At 34.8% G+C, this 24,859-nt stretch overlaps 1 protein-coding gene across 1 annotated transcript in view; it reads left to right on the top strand.

The window, feature by feature from the left end:
- Positions 1 to 24,859, top strand: part of LOC122808670 (CD209 antigen-like protein E) — an 827,142-nt gene that overhangs the window by 203,842 nt on the left and 598,441 nt on the right. The window contains exon 2 of the mRNA XM_044079648.1: positions 911 to 1,021. Coding sequence (XP_043935583.1) covers positions 911 to 1,021 — 111 coding nt within the window. The remainder of the gene's footprint in view (positions 1 to 910; positions 1,022 to 24,859) is intronic.

Consider the following 24,859-nt stretch of genomic DNA (forward strand, 5'->3'; position numbering starts at 1 on the left):
TTAAAATAAGCAACGGAGATCTCCGTTGCTTATTTTAAAGCTGTCTCATTATGTTAAACCCATTTAACATAGCGAGACAGTGTTTTAAAAGTAGAGTTATACTAATGGAAAAAAGTCCGTGCGACCGGACCTTTTTCCATTAGTATAACTCGATTTACAATGTGCACGCTGGCCAATCAGCGTGCACGTTTTGGGGGGGGTCATGGTATAATAAACAATATTCCAGATATAAACAATTTTAAAACTACATCGCACATTTACTTGGGAGAACATTGCTTTAAGGTATAATGGCATGTGACACAGATTAATTGTATTTCTCCTTGCCTGTAGATTTGCTTTGCCTTATCTTGATAAAAGGGACAGACCGTTTATGCTTCCCTAGGAAGGAATACATCAGTAAGTGTTTAATTGTGTCCACAATGAAAAAAGTAAGAAAACCAGGAGAATGTACACTGAAATGATATTAAGAATGATAACTAGCATTAAATCTGTAAAATCAACATAAAAATAGATTAAAGGTGATGACACTCTCTACAGCATAACTGTTTTACTTTGTATATGTCACATATCTCTACATATTGTCCTCATTACAGTGGTCAGAAAGTGTAAGAGTCACAACAAAAGAATACTGCTGATACAATGTATTCAAATAGACACTGACTTTGTTATTTCACTGTAACACTGCAAAACAATCAGATGGAGAGATGAGCCTAGCTCTGCATATGTCGTTTTACTCTGAAAGAAAAAAATCCTATTCACTGCGAGAAGGGCTACCTTGACTCCACTATAAAGTTTAGAAATAATTTGCTCATCTGCTGACAGTTCTACAATAATTTAACAGAATATGAAAAATGCGTGAAGTAGTAAACTCTAAGACAGTTATATTTTGTTTTCTCCTGTCAATGTGTAGCTGTACAGCAAGATACCCTGAAGATCCAAAGAAGACGTTCAAAGTTACTACGTGCACTCATTTTCATGGTTATTTTCCTACTGACGGCAAACATAATCTTCATTATTTTGTGTAAGTCTCTTTGTTTATATATTCTCTTGTAATATAATTTATAATGTGTACTTTAACAGAACAGTAGAACAAATAGATTTTCATTTTCAAAAATGTAATTTATAATGTGTATATTTTAAGGAATGGAAGAATTTACTAGATTTTCTCAAAAAATGTAAGTTTTTCATACCACTGTTTGAAAAAGTGGTTAGAAAATCTCCTACAATTAGTGTATACTAATAAAGATTTGGCATATGTGTGTATATGTGTGTGAGAGCATCTATATATATATATATATATATATATATATATATATATATATATATATATATATATATATATATATATCTATATCTATATATAAAACCTAGACATCCATCCACAACCCCTTTTTCCCATTTTGGCACATGGGGTTGAGGTGTCACTTCAAATGTGGCAATCGTTTAGAGCCAAGCTTCATACATTCACACACACACATGCAGGCATTCGCATACACATGCACGCACATGCACACACACACACACACACACACACACACACACACACACACACACACACACACACACACACACACACTCTCACACACACACACACACACACACACACATACACACACACACACACACACACACACACACACACACAGATATATATGCAAATATCTTTATATTTATAAATATAAATATATGTGTGTCTAATCTGTATCATATATAGATGCATAAATAGATAGATAGATACAGATGTGTGATATCCAGTGAACTGCATACATTCTCAAAATGATCAAATGAAGAGACGTTAGTCTGATATTATTCAACAGTTTTTCCTGAACATACTGAATTGTACCAGTGAAGATGTTCCAAGTCAAACAGATGCAGATACTGACCACTCCATTTTACATTTAAAGTAAATTAACACCACTGTATAGATGGTGCATAAAGAAGGCATAACTTTGATTCACGTGTGTTTGTGAGCCAAGCTGGTATTAATCAATCTGCACTGCTTGCTAGAGAAAGGCAAACCGCGCATCACACAATATGCTGAAGTATACAGTGTTCTTGAATAACTATATGGGGACAGAGTGTACCTATGAGTAATTCACTGTGCTCTGTTTTGGGAAATGATGTAATGCAAAAAGCCACAAATTTGACCATAGAAGCGCAGAACATCTTTTATGTTGTCATTTAATAGATTAGCCATGTACTGGTTAGTGGAAATCTGTGATAGTGCTAATGCAAACTTTATAACAGTGCTATAGCTTATGTGTGGTAGATAAGTACTAAGTATCAACAAGAGTCAAATAGCATTTACTTATAGCACACTGTGAGTACATGCCCAGTGATATCCACTGAGCTGGAGACCTACTGATTTCATTAAAGGGGGAGGAGGGGAACCATAGCAAAGCAGAAAGATGGGGAATATAGCAAGAAAAGGAAAACATGGAAGTGAGAATAAAGGAAAAAGTACATGAAGAAGGTAGGGCATTTGTTTGTAGGAATATGTATCCCTTTTGTGTATAGAGAAAGAAGGGATACTAGAAATTGTGACAAATAGTGAGGGAAACCAGTGAAAGGTAATGAACTGGAGAAAACAAACAAGTATGACAGTGCAAAAAAACAGGGGTGGGTGTGAACATAGTATTCAATTATTTATTTATTGACTGCTTTTGTTTACAGGGAAAGTCCTACAGGGCACAAGTCCTATTTTCAGTAGTGGTCACAGGAGAAAAGTTCCATTTTACAAAATGAGTACAAGGCAGTTATACAAAATTTACATAATAAATGTATGTATATATATATATATATATATATATATATATATATATATATATATATATATATATATATATATTTATTTCTATAACATTGTCAAAGTTTTAAAAGTTCAAAGTCATATGGTCGACACCATATGATCGAACTTTTAAAGTCTGAACATTTTAAAGGAGATGCCTGTACAGTGCAGCAATGGAATCTATTGTCTGCACTGTAGAGCAATCTCAGAGATGGTATATTTAAAGAGCAGGGGATGTGGGGGGCGCAGGGGGGCTTGCTTAAGCTTTCAGGTAGGTTTTTTTTTCTGTTTTTATTTTTTTAATTTGATTTTGCAACTTTGAAGAGTTCGAACATATGTTCTCGACCATATGGTGTTCGAACTTTTAAAAGTTCGATTATCTGATATAGACCCAAATATATATATATATATATATATATATATATATATATATAAAGAGAGAGACCTATAATGATATAACAGTTAATCAAAAAAAATGTACATACATAGAATAGCAAATAAACCAATGAAAACATGACAGTTAAATGAACACTACAGTAAAATGTTAGCTACTGTCAAGCTTATATCAGTATAGTTACTTTAAATGGAAACATGTGTAAACAAATACTGAGTGGGAGACAGTAAAATAATTATTGGATGAAGATGTTTACATATAAAATAGTGGTGACAGTAAAGGTTTAGAGATTATCCAGGGTCAACATCTTACAGCCATTTACATACAATAGTGCTGACAGTAAGTGTTTAGAAATTATCCAGGGTCATCATGTTATTACAATTTATCATCATGTGATTGCCATTTATATAAAATACTGGTGACAGTAAGGTTTTAGAGATTATCCAGGATCATCATATTACGGTCATTTATATAAAATGGTGGTGACAGTAAGGGTTTAGAGTTTATCCAGGATTATCATGTTATGGCCATTTATACAAAATAGTGGTGACAGTAATGGCTTAGATATTATCCAGGATCATCAATTAATGGCCATTGGTATAAAATAGTGGTGACAGTAAGTGCTTTGAGTATATCCAGGATTATTATGTTATGGCCATTTATATAAAAGAGGGGTGATAGTAAGAGTTTCGGATTAACCAGAATCATCATGTTATGGCCATTTATATAAAATAATGGTGACAGTAAGGGTTTAGAGATTATCCAGGATCATAATGTTATGGGCATTTATAGTAAATACTGTTGACAGTAAGGGTTTAGGAATTATCTAGGATCACCATGTTATGGCCAATTATGTATAATAGTTGTGACTGTAAGGGTTAAGAGATTTTCTAGGATCATCATGTTTTGGCCCTTTATATAAAATAGTGGTGACAGTAAGAGTTTAGAGATTATCCAGGGTCAACATGTTATGGCCATTTATAAAAAATAGTAGTGACAGTAAAGGTTTAGAGATTATCCAGGGTCAACATGTTACTGCTATTTATATAAAATAGTGGTACACCAGGATCATCATGCTATGGCCATTTGTATAAAAAAGTGGTAAAAGTAACAATTTAGAAATAATCCAATATGATCATGTTATGGTCATTTATGTAAAATAGTGGTGACAGTAAAGGTTTAGAGATTAACAAGGGTCATAATGTTACAGCCATTTATATAAAATATTGGTGTGAGTAAGTGTTAAGAGATTATCTAGGATTATCATGTTACAGCCATCTATATAAAAAGGGGGTGACAGTAAGGGTTTAGATATTATCCAGGATCATCATGTTTTGGTCATTTATATAAAATAGTGGTGAAAGTAAGGCTTTAGGGATTATCCAGGATCATCTTGTTATTGCCATTTATATAGCACAGTGGTGACAGTAAGGATTTAGAGATAATCCAAGATCATCATGGTATGGCCATTTATGTAAAATAGTGGTGGCAGTAAGTGTTTAGAGATTATCCAGGGTCATCATGTGATGGCCATTTATAGTAAATAGTGGTGACAGTAAGGGTTTAGGGATTATCCAGGATCATCATGTTATGGCCATTTATTTAAAATAGTGGTGACAGTAAGGGTTTAGAGATAAACCAGCATCATCATGTTTTGGCCAATTATATAAAATACTGGTGACAATATGTGTTTAGTGATTATCCAGGATCATAATGTTATGTCCATTTATACAAAATAGTGGTGACAATGAGGTTTAAGAGATTATCAAGGATCATCAAGTTATGGCCATTTATATAAAATAGTGGCGACGATAAGGGTTTAAAAATTATCCAGGATCACCATTTATATAAAATACTGGTAAAAAACACAAGCAAAACATGAACTGATAATCCAAAAACAATGAAGAAACCACGATGCAACCACGATGCAGCACAAGAAGAACGACACTTGTAATAAGATTAAGTGCTTTTCATTTATTACAATGAATAAACTTCTTCAAATAAAAACTACTACACGTAGGCAACATTTAAATACAACCACTAAAAGTTAGTCAATTATCCAATTAACTTCTTAAAATGAAAGCACTCATTCCAAACATTAGCTAGTATAAAAGACACACATACTATATATTAAAAAAGCAATTATTTTAATAATGTCAGCATTATCAGAAATTAGGTAATTACCCAGTCGTTACATACAAAAGAGCCAAAAATCTTAAAGCTTGCTTCGAACAACATCACATAAGAACAGTGAGAACAGCCAGGCATGTAACCACTGTCAGCATATAATGGAATCTAATAGATTTAAAGTACATGATCACGAGTATTTGTTGAAGCTGAGGGTAAACTGTAATTCTAAGATGGTCATCTACTTAGCTAAGTGCCATTTCTGTCCTGCTTTTTATATAGGCAAGACAGAACGTCGTATTTGTGACCATATATATGAACATATTTATGCAATCAAAAAACAAAAATTAGAAAATGCATTGGCAAAACACATTTCAGTATATTCGGATCACATGTTTAAATTTTTGGTTATCGATCAAGTATCTCAAGACCTTAGAGGAAGCCCGATGCCCCTTAAATTGGAAGAATTAGAGCTACACTGGCAAATTAGATTAAATGCATACAATGCACCAGGTTTGAATGAAAACTGCTCTTTAAGCAGTGTTCTTAAACTTAAGAGTCTCAATACGTAACTTTGTTCATTTCAGTCCAGTTACAATAAATGAATGTTTTATGTTTTGTTGGTACATTTGTTCATTTGCTTCTTTAGTATTATAGCCAGTTGACACATTATTTTATGTGTTCATAGTGATTAGAATTATAATCAGGTTATTTCTTATATATATAGTTATATTTTTGATTTCAGTTGGTGTTCATTCGATTTTTATTGTTCGTTTTTTACAGTTTTTTACAGTTTCATTTGTAGCGATGCACTGCTGACATTATTAATATAATTGCTTTTTTAATATATAGTATGTGTGTCTTTTATGCTAGCCAATGTTTGGAATGAGTGCTTTCATTTTAAGAAGTTAATTGGATAATTGACTAACTTTTAGTGGTCATATTTAAATGTTGCCTACGTGTAGTAGTTTTTATCTGAAGAAGTTTATTCATTGTAATAAACGAAAAGCGCTTAATCTTATTACAAGTGTCATTCTTTTTCTGCTGCATCATGGTTGCATCATGGTTTCTTCCTTGTTTTTGGATTATCAGTTCGTGTTTTGCTTGTGTTTTTTACCAGTGTTTATGGCGTCTGGGAAGGATACCAATGATCCGAGCACTTTGTTTGCAAATACCCCTGAAGTTTTGAAAAATACTGACGGGTCCAACGATCAAATGGATAATGAAGAGCATGAACGTCTTAATAACAACATTTTGAATATGTTAATGTCACATCTTGATTTATTATTTGGGCGTTTAGATAGACTTGAGCACCAATTTAGTATAAGCAAAGCACCGCTACTCACCGATGCGCACCCTGCGAATGAACTGGTGTTGCCTACCTCGTCTGAGCAACCTATTAAAGCTCCGGTTACAAATAACTTTCAGTCAACTAACAAGGTTGTTTTAGTTGCTGAACACTGGGGCACTGGTTCAGCATCCTCCCAGGATGTCAACCCAACTGGTTTTGATTGTGGTCAGGCGGTTAACTCAATTCATCTTGATTGTGGGCAGAGGAGTATTCCGGCCTCTTCATCAACTTCTACATCGAGCCGCCATTTACCCGTGGACATGAATGATTATTTGGTTTCTAAAACTACTGCTAGGCAAGCCTCAGCAGTTTGAAACAAAGATTCATCTTTTCCTACTGGGGCAGCTATTGGAGGTGCTACAACTGTTCCGTTAGCTACTAGTGACCTGGAATTAACTCTGCAGCTTTCAACATTAACAACTGGTTGATGGATAATTTCACTTTTACTTCGGGGAATAGTCAAACCACTTTACAGATGGATGTACATCAAGGTGAGCAGGCTAATATTTCAGTTAATCTTAAGAACTTAGACAACCTACTAGTAAAACTAAAAAAGACTCAACTAGAGATATCTTATTTTCAAAAATGTCTTAAACTGAAAATAATTCCTAAAGGGTTACGCCATCATCAATACCCTACTGGTCTGGTTGTTAATTCTGCATTCCACAAAGACCTACTTGTACTGTTTGATCGTCAGGCTTTGAACTTTTAGACTTAATGATTAAACACTACTCTTTACTGGTTGAATCTTTAAATAAACAAGTGACAGAATTTGACTAACTTTTTAGACTCAATTCTGAGTTTTTTCGTTATAAATATGATTACAACAGGATTTTTTCCAGTATTGAGCAGTATTTGTCTAAACTTAAAAACAACAAAATTAAGAAAATTGACAGAGATGTCAAGGCATATAACAATGGGACTGCATATCCTAAGCCTTCAACAGTCCAAGTATGGCACGGTCCAACTAGACAGTCACAAACCACCCTAGGGTACACTGGGGTACCCCCTAATGCCAACTTAAATTCTAATCAATGTGATGATACCTTTAGCCTGTCTTTTGAATGTGTGGATGATATTCCTCAGACTGAGTTTAATGTAACTGAAACTTCATCGAATAATATCAAGTCTGGGCACTACAATTTGAGGTCTAATGACCCTAATTTTTTAGGGACCAGACCAAAACAACAGACAGGCCAGTTCCATCAAAGGAACAAGCAGAAACCCAGATGATTGTAGTTCGACATTTGTCTGTCAATGGCTTTTCTGATAATTGTGATATTCCCCGTATATTTGTTCCATCTGTACTTTCTGTTTCTTCTGGTTGTGAGTCCCAGCCTCTGGAATCGGGTGACACTTTTCATTGTGATTCTCTTATTATAGAGGGGAGTGACTACAGTTCAAAATCCTGTTATACTAAACAACGTGGATGGTGACTTTAAGGTGTATAATTTTTCCTACAGTTGTGATTACACCAGAACTAGTTGAGTTACTGTCGAAAGGGTATACACATGTTCCACCTAAAAAACTAAATTTGGTCAAAACAATCTTTGACCTGAAACTTTATGTTAGGAAGCTTAATTTAAATTTGATGTTTGGGAGCATATACTCTGTAGACAGCAACAATTTCAGGATTCCCTAGTACTTACAACCCACCTCTCCACCCACTATTACAGATTTTTGAACTAGTTTGTGAATTGGACATTCGCCAAAGGTTTCAAAATAACATCACGATGCCTAACCCTCAGTATAGACATTCACAAAAAGAGAAGGAATGTCTCGATTCAATCAAACACTATAATATTCGGTTTTGTAAACCAAATAAGGGTGGAGGGATCGTGGTTTTCGATGAGGCTGATTACAAAGCAAGGATGTCTAGTTTACTTGATAGTCCCTCTTACTCTACTAGTTCATGTTCTGAAACCAACAAGGCTTACAACACCATCAAAAACTCTATAGAGTAGACGTGTCCAACCTGCAGCCCTCGAGCCGCATGTGGCCCTCAGAGCTCTTCCATGCAGCCCTCAACCTCTAACTGCAACATTGATGCATGCATGCCCCAAAACACTTTTTTTGTTTTGTGTTTTTCGCTCCCTTGACCTGTAATGCTAATGTCGGTGTGCGCATGTGCCAAAGCACCCTTCTAATCTTGTTTTTGAGCCAAAAAAGGGTCAGCGTGTTTACGCTATTATTTTGCGCTGAACAATCAGTGTGTGTGTGTGTGTGTGTGTGTGTGTGTGTGTGTGTGTGTGTGTGTGTGTGTGTGTGTGTGTGTGTGTGTGTGTGTGTGTGTTCTCACTGAAGAGGGACTCATGTATGGATTTGCCGCTGTTGTCTTTGAAAGGGACAGCAATTACATGTGCTAATAGGTAAGTATGGAGTGAGTGAGTGCATGCATGAAAGCAGAATTGTGTGCGTGAAAGAAGTGTGTGTGTGTGTATGTGTGTATATGTGTGCATGACTGAGAGAGACGCATGAACAAAAAGACTAACAATGATCAGTCTACCTACTGAACACAAACAAATTAGCTCACAAATATATCATGCATTAAGAGTACACTTTCATTAAATTGCGGCTTTTCCTGACAGGGAGAGTGTTGTATTGAACATGAACTCATACCTCTTAACTGTATGGATTTTCAAAGAATGTCTGGATTTTTGCCTCATCTTCCAATTCGTGTCTTTTGCTTAGGAAATAAAAGTAGTCTTTCAAGGTAATGCAGTTCCAGGGAGTAAGAATGAGACAGCAGCCTAGGGTTAATGGGTCAGTAGTGGACTGACTATGTGGGACTGTAGCATATAAAGTTGTATTGTTTTTTCAGACAAACAAAAAAGCACCTAGTACTGTTTTTTCATTGGTGGGTTCTAAGCAGTGGTAGATTGGACAACAGTAAGCATAGCTTTGGCGGATCATCAATACTGGCAAATCAAGTGGGCACAATGTCATTTTTTAAATGTTGGGATTTTAGTGTGTATGTGAATGCTTATGTGTTGGGAGTGCTGCAACAGTAGATGATTATTAAAGACAGAGACTTACGGACTGTGGAGAATATGTTTCTTTGTTTCAAAACCTAATACTTGGGCACGCATGCCAGAAGTAGATTTTTTAAGACATAGCTTCTTGCCATTTACAGTGGATGGATACTTGCATTTAATGGACAATGTATTAGCATGGGCCTGTGGGGTTCTGAAGGATGTCAAGTCTACCACTGCCAATGTCTTGTAAAGTGACCTGGAAATGGATATTGGGATGTTACTGAAAAAATATAGTAAGTGGACTTAGAAATATAGTTTAATTAAACAAAGTATACTCTCAATTTACAGGCTATAGTTTAATTTATTTCAGGTAGTCCAGATACTGGTAGATTGTATACCATTATACTTAATTAGGGAGAGCTGTCATTCTGGGGAAACAAGTAGCCCTAGATTCAGTGAAAGCTCTGTGGTTGCTTGCAGGTAGGAAGTCGCAGGATGTTGATACAATGTGTTTTATTTATTATTTTTTAATGCATTTGTCATTTCAAAGCATGGTTTTCTTTGATGCAAAAGAAGGCAGGACTGAATGAGCCATGTAATGCTTAACTGACAATGATGGGATAGAAAGATTATAAGTGATGTATAATGTTTGCAGCTACAGTTGTTTCAATGGTGTCTGTGATGCATAACTATTTTTCGGCCTGTGTCCCACTTTTATTTTTTGCTTTGTCCAGATTTCTTGCTCTAAGGTTGAGAGGTATGGTTCCATACTAAATCAAAAGTTGTATTTACTTTGGAAGACTTTTCAGCATAATTATGAAAAACAGAGCCTTTTTAATATCTCTGCTTATTTCCAATATAAACTGCCATGTAACCTTGTAAATAACCTTCTTATTAAGCTACTTTACTTCTTTTGGAATTGACAGGTATGATTCATCTGTTCGGACATAAGCATAGAGTGCTAATGTGACTTTGATTTCTTGGAGCAGTCTGTGGTTTACATAATCACAATAACTTCTGTGTTTCTGGGTGTGTAATCAGTTTAACAGTTTTAAAGATGTTTTCCAAAAATAAATAAATATATAATAAATAAATAATCCTCTCTACACTTTGAGCTATTGACAAAGTCTAGGAATTTGTTTTTTTCAAAAGCGAAGGTCAGCATTACAGCTCAGTAAACTGTCAATCTGTGAGTAACTTCTGCACAAATTAAATTGTCTGAATGTCAAATGGCTTTAGATTGGAGGGAAGTTTATTTTTATTTATTTTATTTTATTTTACATTTGTTTACTGGGAAAGTCCGACTGGACACAGGTCCATTTTCAGCGGAAGCCTGGGGAGAAAAGCTCCAAAAATAACACAAAACAATATAATACAATACATGAGAGGGAGAGACAGCAAATTATGGATATAGTACTCATACAATATGGCAGAGATTACATCTCACAACAGTGAGAATCATTGAGGTACAGAATAAACTTAAAAACATTTTTTTACAGTTATAATTACAGCAAGGCAAACATCAATGAGTAAAGTTTTTAGGAGAAAGCTGTTTGTACATAGCTGAAGCTCAGAAACAATCTTTTGGTATGGATTAACCTGAGGATTGACACAAGTTATATGTTTACACCAGTATGTAGCATTATAGTTTATGATTTTCTTGTTGATTTACTTTCTGCTAAGCAGTTGTTTGTTGATTTATTGATGGTCCTTTTGGTGGTGGGAAATTACATGGATGAATCCATCTCTATTATGATTTTTTTTTCAGATATTTTGACTTCCAGACAATTTCATTCAGTGAGTAGGTGTCATGTGATTACTGAGGTTGCCTATTTTACAAGTAGGGGCTTTTGTGTGTGTGTGTGTGTGTGTGTGTGTGTGTGTGTGTGTGTGTGTGTGTGTGTGTGTGTGTAATAGAGAGAGATAGAATTAATATGTATACTGAATATAATTTTGCAAATGGAATTCTTAGTTAAACATGCCCCTCTTCTTGGGCAACTAGACTTGAGTAACCAATATTAGTTCTTAGCCATCCAGCTGGGAAAGGTTAGTATGTGGATTTTCCATCTAGTTTGATGAAGGCTATGCTACTTACCCAAGGACTACATTTATGGCTATCCATCCAGCCATCGTGTTGCTGAACTACATTGTTTGATAATGAGAGGAGCTTTTTACAGAAGTTGAAGGTTTTTGTGTCAAGAACCTGTCCATAAAAAGTGGCTTGTTTATGTTGCAGTGAAGGCTGTGGTCTTTGTAGTGAGTGTTTTAAGTATAACCAGTATTTCTGAGGTAGAGGAAGTCTCTTAAGGCATGATCTTTCTTAGCCTTGAAAGCAAGCCAATGATGACATTTATAGGGGCCAGTGAGAGACAGAGGAAAGCAAGAAGCTTTTTAGTCTGTTTGGATAACTAAGTCAACTTAGTCCTTTGACCTTTTTTGTCAGAAATGGTTGTAGTCTTTCTTTTGGCAGGGTGTTTTGCTAAGGCATGTGCCAAAAGGGTCATTGCACTCAATAATGGCTCTTGTAAAGGAAGAATACAGGGATGTTATGACCTCCTTGTCCTCGGATGAGGTACCCTTACTAATGAAGTGGTCCATGTAAAAAGCTTTCCTTACAACGGAGACAATGTGGTGGTCAAAAGCCAGGTTTCTATCAACCTGGGTGCCCAAGTACCATACGACTTACTGCGTGCTTACAACATTGTTATTAATGTGATAATTTGTGGGGACATCACTCTCCTCAAAGGGGATGATGATGCATTTTTTGACATTTAGCTTGAGGCCATATTTCTGCACCAGTTATTTGTTTGGGTGAGACCCTCTTGTAGCTTATTCAGAATTGTTTTATTAAGTCAGTAATGTGGATTATTTACTTTATTGCAAATTTGTTGGGTTATTTTTGTGGATTATCATATTGTAGGACTGCTGATGTTGACATTTTATGTAGTTGGAATGCTGGAATGGTTTTCCCAGTGAGAAATGCTAGTGCTGTAGTGAATATCTGTTTATTTGTAAAAAAAAAAATATATATATATATATAAATATTAACTAAGATGTTAGAGTTAACTGTTAGATTAGTGAATTAGAATATAAATGAGAATTAGAATTTTAAGGCAAATATTAGGCATTTATTACATTTATTCATTGTTCAAATGCACCTACAGTACAGCCAGGAGGTTGACTGTGGTCTTCTGGAGCAATGAAAGAGTTAACTATATGATATATTTTATATGCGGCCCCAAGACCATTTCTGTTCACTCAATGTGGCCCAAGCAAGCCAAAAGGTTGGACACCCCTGCTATAGAGGATATGTACATTGAGGGCCGCATCACACAAAATATCTACAATTACATGTTTACAGTTTACCCTAGGTTTCCATGCCTATTTGGGATCCCTAAAATCCATAAGGATTTATCCAATCCCCCTATGAGACCTTTAGTTGATGGCAGGGGCTCCCTTACTTACCCTTGTGCGAAAGTTGTGGATAACATTCTACAGAAATATGTGGCTAATATCACCCAAATTTGTAAAGACATTTGGTCTTTTCTTGACAAAGTCAATAATATACCTTTTGAAGCAAGGTATAATTTTCTTACTATAGACGTCAAAGACCTTTACACTAGTATTTCACATGATATAGCCCTGGACTGGATTGACCAATTGTTGAGATCTAATGGTAGTACGGTTAACGAGATGGACACAGTCCGTGAATTGTTAGATTTAGTTTTAAGTAACAATTTATTCATGTTTGAAGATAATTTTTGCTTGCAAAAAATTGGGGTAGCAATGGGCTCTCCATGTGGAGCAAGTGTTGCTAACATTGTCATGGCTCAATGGGAACATCTTTATGTCCTCAACAACATTCAGTTTAAAGAAAAGTTAATTCTTTATACCCATTACCTGTATGATATTTTCATCTTATTGGACAGTGACCAATCTATTAGCGACACATTAGTTGAATATTTCAATTCAACCACTCAGTTTTTGAAATTTACTTCTACATATCACACAGACTCCATTGCCTACCTCGACATTCTACTATCTAAGAATATCTTTTTTCAAAAATACACAGCCAATATTCACAGAAAGATTATGTACTCCAACTCATTTTTACATTTTTCCAGTTGTTATCCTTTTTACCAAAAACGAGCTATAGTTAAAGGACAACTGGTAAGGACGGCCCGTATCATCACATTGGACAGTGACTTTCTTGTAGAATGTAGCCACCTGAGAAGTATGTTTTCTCATCGTGGGTACGCTTGATGCAATTATTGATGAAGTGACTGCCAAATGGCTGCAACAGTTTTATAAACCAATCTTGAACAGAGATTACTACCCATCCAACGAAGTAGATGGTTTACTCGGTGAGTCTGACACTAATTTTACAACTGCCCACCCCAGAGTGAGTCCAGAGGTCACATTCATAACAAGATACAACCTTAACAGTATGGAATGTTTTCAGGTCTTGTGTAAAAACTGGGCTTTGTTTAAGGGTGGCAATAATGTCTATCAGAAATTAGGTAATTACCCAGTCATTACATACAAAAGAGCTAAAAATCTTAAAGAACAGTGAGAACAGCTGGCATGAACAAATGCCAAGCATGTAACCACTGTCAGCAATTACAGTAAAATGGTGGTGACAGTAAGGGTTTAGAGATTATCCCAGTGTCTTCATGTTACGGCCATTTATATAAAGCAGTGATGATAGAATGGGTTTAGAGATTATCCAGCATCATCATGTTATGGCAATTTATGTAAAATAGTTGTGGTACTAAGTGTTTAGAGATTATCAGGGAACAGCATGTTATGGCCATTTATGTAAACTAGTGGTGACAGTAAGGGTTTAGGGATTATCCAGGATCGCCAATTATATAAATAGTCATGACAGTAAGGGTTTACAGATTATCCAGGGTCATCATGTTACGGCCATTTATATAAAATAGTGGTGATAGTAAGAGTTTAGAAATTATCCATGGTTATCATGTTATTACCCTTTATATAAAATACTGGTGAAAGTAAGGTTTTAGAGACTAACCAAGATCATAATGTTACGGCCATTTATTTAAAATGGTGGTGACAGTACTGGTTTACAGATTATCCAGGATTATCATGTTACAGCCATTTATATAAAATCGTGGTGACAGTAAAGGTTTAGAGATTATCCACAATTAACATGTCACTGACATTTATATAAAATAGTGGTACACCAAGATGATCATGTTATGGCCATTTATGTAAAACAGTGGTGACAGTAAGAGTTTAGAAAGTATCCAGGGTCATCATGTTATTACCATTTATATAAAATACTGGTGACAGTAAGGGTTTAGAGATTATCCAGGATCATAAAGTTATGGCCAGTTACAGTAAATAGTGGTAACAGTAAGGGTTTAGGGATTATCTTGGATCATCATGTTATGGCCATTTATTGAAAATAGTGGTGACAGTAAGGGTATAGAGATAATCTAGGATCATCATGTTTTGGCCATTTATATAAAATACTGGTGACAATATGTGTTTAGTGATTATCAAGGATCATAATGTTATGTCCATTTATACAAAATAGTGGTGACAGTGAGGTTTTAGAGATTATCCAGGATCATCAAGTTATGGCCATTTATATAAAATAGTGGTGATAATAAGGGTTTAAAAATTATCCAGGATCACCAATTATATAAAATAGTCATGACAGTAAGGGTTTACAGATTATCCAGGGTCATCATGTTATGGCCATTTATATAAAATAGTGGTGACAGTAAGAGTTTAGAAATTATCCATGGTCATCATGTTATTACCCTTTATATAAAATACTGGTGAAAGTAAGGTTTTAGAGACTAACCAAGATCATCATGTTACGGCCATTTATTTAGAATGGTGGTGACAGTAAAGGTTTAGAGATTATCAGAAAGTTAACATGTCACTGACATTTATATAAAATAGTGGTACACCAAGATGATCATGTTATGGCCATTTATGTAAAACAGTGGTGACAGTAAGAGTGTAGAAATTATCCAGGGTCATCATGTTATTACCATTTATATAAAATACTGGTGACAGTAAGGTTTTAGAGATTATCCAGGATCACAATGTTATGGCCAATTATATAAAATAGTCATGACAGTAAGGGTTTCGGGATTATCCAGGGTCATCATGTTACAGCCATTTATATAACATATTGGTGTCAGTAAGTGTTAAGAGATTATCCAGGATCATCATGTTACGGCCATTTATATAAAAAGGTGGTAACAGTGAGGGTTTAGATATTATCCAGGTTCATCATGTTTTGGCCATTTATATAAAATAGTGGTCAAAGTAAGGGTTTAGAGATTATCCAGGATCATCTTTTTATTGACATTTATAAAGAATAGTGGTAACAGTAAGGGTTTATGGATATTCCAAGATCATCATGTTATGGCCCTTTCTGTAAAATAGTGGTGACATTAAGTGTTTAGAGATTATCCAGGATCATCATGTTATGGCCATTTATATAAAATGATGGTGACAGTAAGGGTTTAAAGATTATACAGGATCACTTTTTTATTGCCATTTATATAAAATAGTGGTGACATTAAAGGTTTAGAGATAATCCAGGGTCAACATCTTACGGCCATTTATATAAAATTGTGCTGAAAGTAAGTGTTTAGAAATTATCCAGGGTCATCATGTTATTACCATTTATATAAAATACTGGTGACAGTAAGGTTTTAGAGATTATCCAGGATCATCATGTTACTGCAATTTATATAAAATGGTGGTGACAGTAAGAGTTTAGATATTATCTATGATTACAATGTTATGGCCATTTATATAAAATAGTGGTGACAGTAAAGGCTAAGAGATTATCCAGGGTCAACATGTTACTGCCATTTATATAAAGTAGTGGTGGCAGTAAGTGTTTTGAGATTATCCATGATAATCATGTTATGTCTATTTATATAATGGAGGGGTGACAGTAAGGGTTTAGGGATTTGCCAGGAATGTCATGTTATGGCCATTTATATAAAATAATGGTAACAGTAAGGGTTTACAGATTTTCCAGGATCATCATGTTATGGCCATTTATAAAATATAGTGGTGAAGGAAGGGTTTATGGATTATCCAGGAACATCATGTTATGGCCATTTATGTATACTAGTGGTGACAGTAAGGGGTTAGAGATTATCCAGGATCTTCATATTTTGGCCTTTTATATAAAATAGTTGTGACAGTGAAGGTTTAGAGATTATGAAGGATCATCATGTTATGGCTATTTATATAAAATAGTGGTGACAGGAAGGGTTTAGAGATTATACAGGATTATCATGTTATGGCCATTTATGTAAAATAGTCATGACAGTAAGGGTTTAGAGATTATCAAGGGCCACTATGTTATAGCCTTTTATACAAAACAGTGGTGAAAGTAAGTGTTTAGAGATTATCCAGGTCATCATGTGATGGCCATTTATATGAAATGCTGGTGACAGTAAGGTTTTCAAGATTATCCAGGATTATCTTGTTATGACCATTCATATAAAATGGTGGTGACAGTAAGGGTTTAGATTTTTTCCAGGATTATCATGTCATGGCGATTTATATAAATGAGTAGTGACAGTAAGGGTTTAGAGTTTATCCATGGTCATCATGTGAAGGCCATTTAAATAAAATAGTGGTGACAGTAAGGGCTTTGAGATTATCCAGGATCATTATGTTATGGCCAGTTATATAAAAAAAGAGGTGACAGTAAGGGTTTAGGGATTATCCAGAATGATCATATTATGGCCATTTATATAAAATAATGGTGACAGTAAGGGTTTAGAGTTTGTCCAGGATCATCAGGTTATGACCATTTAGATTAAATAGTGCTGACAGTAAGTTTTAAGGGATTATGCAGGATTATCATGTTATGGCCATTTATGTAAAATAATGGTGACAGTAAGTGTTTAGTGATTATCCAGGATCATCATGTTTTGACCATTTATATACAAATAGTGGTTACAATATGTGTTTAGTGGTTATCCAGGATCATAATGTTATATCCATTTATGCAAAATAGTGGTGACAGTGGGGTTTTAGAGATTATCCAGGATCATCAAGTTATGGCCATTTATATAAAATAGTGGTGACAGTAAGGGTTTAGAGATTATCCAGGATCACCATGTTATGGCCATTTATATAAAATAGTCATGACAGTAAGGGTTTAGAGATTATCCAGGGTCATCATGTTACAGCCATTTATATAAAATAGTGGTGACAGTAAGTGTTTTGAAATTATTCATGTTCATCATGTTATTACCATTTATATAAAATACTGGTGACAGTAAGATTTTTAGAGATTATCCAGGATCATCATGTTATGGACATTTGTATTAAAAAATGGTAACAGTAACAATTTAGAGATAATCCAAGATGATCATGTTATGGTCATTTATGTAAAACAGTGGTGAAGGTATGGGTTTAGATATTAACAAGGGTCATAATGTTAGATCCATTTATATACAATAGTGGTGTCAGTAAGTGTTAAGAGATTATCCAGGATCATCATGTTATGGTGATTTATATAAAAAGGTGGCGACAGTGGGGGTTTAGATATTATCCTGGATCATCATGTTTTGGCCATTTATATAAAAGAGTGGTGAAAGCAAGGGTTTAGAGATTATCCAGGATCATCTTGTTATTCCCATTTATATAGCATAGTGGTGACAGTAAGGATTTAGTGATAATCCAAAATCATCATGTTTTGGCCATTTATATAAAATAGTGGTGACAGTATGTGTTTAGTGATTATCCAGGATCATAATGTTATGTCCATTTATACAAAATAGAGGTGAGAATTAGGTTTTAGAGATTATCCAGGTTCATCATGTTATGGCCATTTATAATAAATGGTGAAAGTAAGGATTCAGGGATTATCCAGGATTATCATGTTATGGCCATTTATGTAACATAGTGGTGACGGTAAGGGTTTAGAGATTATCCAGGATTATCATGTTTTGGCCATTTATATAAAATAGTCATGACAGTAAGTGTTTAGAAATTATCCATGGTCATCATGTTATTACCATGTGACTTTGATTTCTTGGAGCAGTCTGTGGTTTACATAATCACAATAACTTCTGTGTTTCTGGGTGTGTAATCAGTTTAACAGTTTTAAAGATGTTTTCCAAAAATAAATAAATATATAATAAATAAATAATCCTCTCTACACTTTGAGCTATTGACAAAGTCTGGGAATTTGTTTTTTTCAAAAGCGAAGGTCAGCATTACAGCTCAGTAAACTGTCAATCTGTGAGTAACTTCTGCACAAATTAAATTGTCTGAATGTCAAATGGCTTTAGATTGGAGGGAAGTTTATTTTTATTTATTTTATTTTATTTTACATTTGCTTACTGGGAAAGTCCGACTGGACACAGGTCCATTTTCAGCGGAGGCCTGGGGAGAAAAGCTCCAAAAATAACACAAAACAATATAATACAATACATGAGAGGGAGAGACAGCAAATTATGGATATAGTACTCATACACTATGGCAGAGATTACATCTCACAACAGTGAGAATCATTGAGGTACAGAATAAACTTAAAAACATTTTTTTTACAGTTATAATTACAGCAAGGCAAATATCAATGAGTAAAGTTTTTAGGAGAAAGCTGTTTGTACATAGCTGAAGCTCAGAAACAATCTTTTGGTATGGATTAACCTGAGGATTGACACAAGTTATATGTTTACACCAGTATGTAGCATTATAGTTTATGATTTTCTTGTTGATTTACTTTCTGCTAAGCAGTTGTTTGTTGATTTATTGATGGTCCTTTTGGTGGTGGGAAATTACATGGATGAATCCATCTCTATTATGATTTTTTTTTCAGATATTTTGACTTCCAGACAATTTCATTCAGTGAGTAGGTGTCATGTGATTACTGAGGTTGCCTATTTTACAAGTAGGGGCTTTTTGTGTGTGTGTGTGTGTGTGTGTGTGTGTGTGTGTGTGTGTGTGTGTGTGTGTGTGTGTGTAATAGAGAGAGAGAGATTTAAAATGTATACTGAATATAATTTTGCAAATGGAATTCTTAGTTAAGCATGCCCCTCTTCTTGGGCAACTAGACTTGAGTAACCAGTATTAGTTCTTAGCCATCCAGCTGGGAAAGGTTAGTATGTGGATTTTCCATCTAGTTTGATGAAGGCTATGCTACTTACCCAAGGACTACATTTATGGCTATCCATCCAGCCATCGTGTTGCTGAACTACATTGTTTGATAATGAGAGGAGCTTTTTACAGAAGTTGAAGATTTTTGTGTCAAGAACCTGTCCATAAAAAGTGGCTTGTTTATGTTGCAGTGAAGGCTGTGGTCTTTGTAGTGAGTGTTTTAAGTATAATCAGTATTTCTGAGGTAGAGGAAGTCTCTTAAGGCATGATCTTTCTTAGCCTTGAAAGCAAGCCAATGATGACATTTATAGGGGCCAGTGAGAGACAGAGGAAAGCAAGAAGCTTTTTAGTCTGTTTGGATAACTAAGTCAACTTAGTCCTTTGACCTTTTTTGTCAGAAATGGTCGTAGTCTTTCTTTTGGCAGGGTGTTTTGCTAAGGCATGTGCCAAAAGGGTCAGTGCACTCAATAATGGCTCTTGTAAAGGAAGAATACAGGTATGTCATGACCTCCTTGTCCTCGGATGAGGTACCCTTACTATTGAAGTGGGCCATGTAAAAAGCTTTCCTTACAACGGAGACAATGTGGTGGTCAAAAGCCAGGTTTCTATCAACCTGGGTGCCCAAGTACCATACGACTTACTGCGTGCTTACAACATTGTTATTAATGTGATCATTTGTGGGGACATCACTCTCCTCAAAGGGGATGATGATGCATTTTTTGACATTTAGCTTGAGGCCATATTTCTGCACCAGTTATTTGTTTGGGTGAGACCCTCTTGTAGCTTATTCAGAATTGTTTTATTAAGTCAGTAATGTGGATTATTTACTTTATTGCAAATTTGTTGGGTTATTTTTGTGGATTATCATATTGTAGGACTGCTGATGTTGACATTTTATGTAGTTGGACTGCTGGAATGGTTTTCCCAGTGAGAAATGCTAGTGCTGTAGTGAATATCTGTTTATTTGTAAAAAAAAAAAAAAATATATATATATATATATATATATATATATATATATATATATTTAGATATATTAACTAAGATGTTAGAGTTAACTGTTAGATTAGTGAATTAGAATATAAATGAGAATTAGAATTTTAAGGCAAATATTAGGCATTTATTACATTTATTCATTGTTCAAATGCACCTACAGTACAGCCAGGAGGTTGACTGTGGTCTTCTGGAGCAATGAAAGAGTTAACTATATGATATATTTTATATGCGGCCCCAAGACCATTTCTGTTCACTCAATGTGGCCCCAGCAAGCCAAAAGGTTGGACACCCCTGCTATAGAGGATATGTACATTGAGGGCCGCATCACACAAAATATCTACAATTACATGTTTACAGTTTACCCTAGGTTTCCATGCCTATTTGGGATCCCTAAAATCCATAAGGATTTATCCAATCCCCCTATGAGACCTTTAGTTGATGGTAGGGGCTCCCTTACTTACCCTTGTGCGAAAGTTGTGGATAACATTCTACAGAAGTATGTGGCTAATATCACCCAAATTTGTAAAGACATTTGGTCTTTTCTTGACAAAGTCAATAATATACCTTTTGAAGCAAGGTATAATTTTCTTACTATAGACGTCAAAGACCTTTACACTAGTATTTCACACGATATAGCCCTGGACTGTATTGACCAATTGTTGAGATCTAATGGTAGTATGGTTAACGAGTTGGACACAGTCCGTGAATTGTTAGATTTAGTTTTAAGTAACAATTTATTCATGTTTGAAGATAATTTTTGCTTGCAAAAAATCAGGGTAGCAATGGGCTCTCCATGTGGAGTAAGTGTTGCTAACATTGTCATGGCTCAATGGGAACATCTTTATGTCCTCAACAACATTCAGTTTAAAGAAAAGTTAATTCTTTATACCCATTACCTGTATGATATTTTCATCTTATTGGACAGTGACCAATCTGTTAGCGACACATTAGTTGAATATTTCAATTCAACCACTCAGTTTTTGAAATTTACTTCTACATATCACACAGACTCCATTGCCTACCTCGACATTCTACTATCTAAGAATATCTTTTTTCAAAAATACACAGCCAATATTCACAGAAAGATTACGTACTCCAACTCATTTTTACATTTTTCCAGTTGTTATCCTTTTTACCAAAAACGAGCTATAGTTAAAGGACAACTGGTAAGGATGGCCCATATCATCACATTGGACAGTGACTTTCTTGTAGAATGTAGCCACCTGAGAAGTATGTTTTCTCATCGTGGGTACGCTTGATGCAATTATTGATGAAGTGACTGCCAAATGGCTGCGACAGTTTTATAAACCAATCTTGAACAGAGATTACTACCCATCCAACGAAGTAGATGGTTTACTCGGTGAGTCTGACACTAATTTTACAACTGCCCACCCCAGAGTGAGTCCAGCGGTCACACTCATAACAAGATACAACCTTTAGAGTATGGAATGCTTTCAGGTCTTGTGTAAAAACTGGGCTTTGTTTAAGGGTGGCAATAATGTCTATCAGAAATTAGGTAATTACCCAGTCATTACATACAAAAGAGCTAAAAATCTTAAAGAACAGTGAGAACAGCTGGCATGTACAAATGCCAAGCATGTAACCACTGTCAGCAATTACAGTAAAATGGTGTGACAGTAAGGGTTTAGAGATTATCCCAGTGTCTTCATGTTACGGCCATTTATATAAAGCAGTGATGATAGAATGGGTTTAGAGATTATCCAGCATCATCATGTTATGGCAATTTATGTAAAATAGTTGTGGTACTAAGTGTTTAGAGATTATCAGGGAACAGCATGTTATGGCCATTTATGTAAACTAGTGGTGACAGTAAGGGTTTAGGGATTATCCAGGATCGCCAATTATATAAATAGTCATGACAGTAAGGGTTTACAGATTATCCAGGGTCATCATGTTATGGCCATTTATATAAAATAGTGGTGATAGTAAGAGTTTAGAAATTATCCATGGTCATCATGTTATTACCCTTTATATAAAATAATGGTGAAAGTAAGGTTTTAGAGACTAACCAAGATCATAATGTTACGGCCATTTATTTAAAATGGTGGTGACAGTACTGGTTTACAGATTATCTAGGATTATCATGTTACAGCCATTTATATAAAATTGTGGTGACAGTAAAGGTTTAGAGATTATCCACAATTAACATGTCACTGACATTTATATAAAATAGCGGTACACCAAGATGATCATGTTATGGCCATTTATGTAAAACAGTGGTGACAGTAAGAGTTTAGAAAGTATCCAGGGTCATCATGTTATTACCATTTATATAAAGTACTGGTGACAGTAAGGGTTTAGAGATTATCCAGGATCATAAAGTTATGGCCAGTTATAGTAAATAGTGGTGACAGTAAGGGTTTAGGGATTATCTTGGATCATCATGTTATGGCCATTTATTTAAAATAGTGGTGACAGTAAGGGTATAGAGATAATCTAGGATCATCATGTTTTGGCCATTTATATAAAATACTGGTGACAATATGTGTTTAGTGATTATCCAGGATCATAATGTTATGTCCATTTATACAAAATAGTGGTGACAGTGAGGTTTTAGAGATTATCCAGGATCATCAAGTTATGGCCATTTATATAAAATAGTGGTGATAATAAGGGTTTAAAAATTATCCAGGATCACCAATTATATAAAATAGTCATGACAGTAAGGGTTTACAGATTATCCAGGGTCATCATGTTATGGCCATTTATATAAAATAGTGGTGACAGTAAGAGTTTAGAAATTATCCATGGTCATCATGTTATTACCCTTTATATAAAATACTGGTGAAAGTAAGGTTTTAGAGACTAACCAAGATCATCATGTTACGGCCATTTATTTAGAATGGTGGTGACAGTAAAGGTTTAGAGATTATCAGAAAGTTAACATGTCACTGACATTGATATAAAATAGTGGTACACCAAGATGATCATGTTATGGCCATTTATGTAAAACAGTGGTGACAGTAAGAGTGTAGAAATTATCCAGGGTCATCATGTTATTACCATTTATATAAAATACTGGTGACAGTAAGGTTTTAGAGATTATCCAGGATCACAAAGTTATGGCCAATTATATAAAATAGTCATGACAGTAAGGGTTTCGGGATTATCCAGGGTCATCATGTTACAGCCATTTATATAACATATTGGTGTCAGTAAGTGTTAAGAGATTATGGCCATTTATCTAAATTAGTGGTGACAGTAAGAGTTTAGAGATTATCCAGGGTCATCATGTTACTGCCATTTATATAAAATAGTGGTACACCGGGATCATCATGTTATGGCTATTTGTATAAAAAAGTGGTAACAGTAACAATTTAGAGATAATCCAAGATGATCATGTTATAGCCATTTATGTAAAATAGTGGTGACAGTAAGGGTTTAGAGAATATCCAGTGTCATAATGTTACAGCCATTTATATAAAATATTGGTGTCAGTAAGTCTTAAGACATTATCCAGGATCATCATGTTATGGCCATTTATATATAAAGGTGTTGACAGTTAGGGTTTAAATATTATCCAGGATTATCATGTTTTGCCAATTCATATAAAATAGTGGTGAAAGTAAGGGTTTAGAGATTATACAGGATCATCTTTTTATTGTCATTTATATAGCATACTGGTGACAGTAAGTGTTTAGGGATAATCCAAGATCATCATGTTATGGCCATTTATGTAAAATAGTGGTGACAGTAAGTGTTTAGAGATTATCCAGGATCATGATTTTATGGCCATTTATATAAAATGGTGGTGACAGTAAGGGTTTAGAGATTATCCTAGTGTCTTCATGTTATGGCCATTTATATAAAGCAGTAATGATAGAATGGGTTTAGAGATTATCCAGCATCATCATGTTATGGCAATTTATGTAAAATAGTTGTAGTACTAAGTGTTTAGAGATTATCAGGGGTCATCATGTTATGGCCTTTTATATAAAGGAGTTGTGTCTGTAAAGGTTTAGAGATTATCCAGGATCATCATTTTATGGCCATTTGTATAAAATAGAGGTGACAGTATGGCTTTAGAGATTATCCAGGATCATCATGTTATGGCCATTTATATATAAGAATGGTTATTGTAAGGGTATAGT

The sequence above is a fragment of the Protopterus annectens genome, chromosome 8.part0, assembly GCF_019279795.1.
Source record: "Protopterus annectens isolate FY-2018-M chromosome 8.part0, PAN1.0, whole genome shotgun sequence".
Lineage (NCBI taxonomy): Eukaryota > Metazoa > Chordata > Ceratodontiformes > Protopteridae > Protopterus > Protopterus annectens.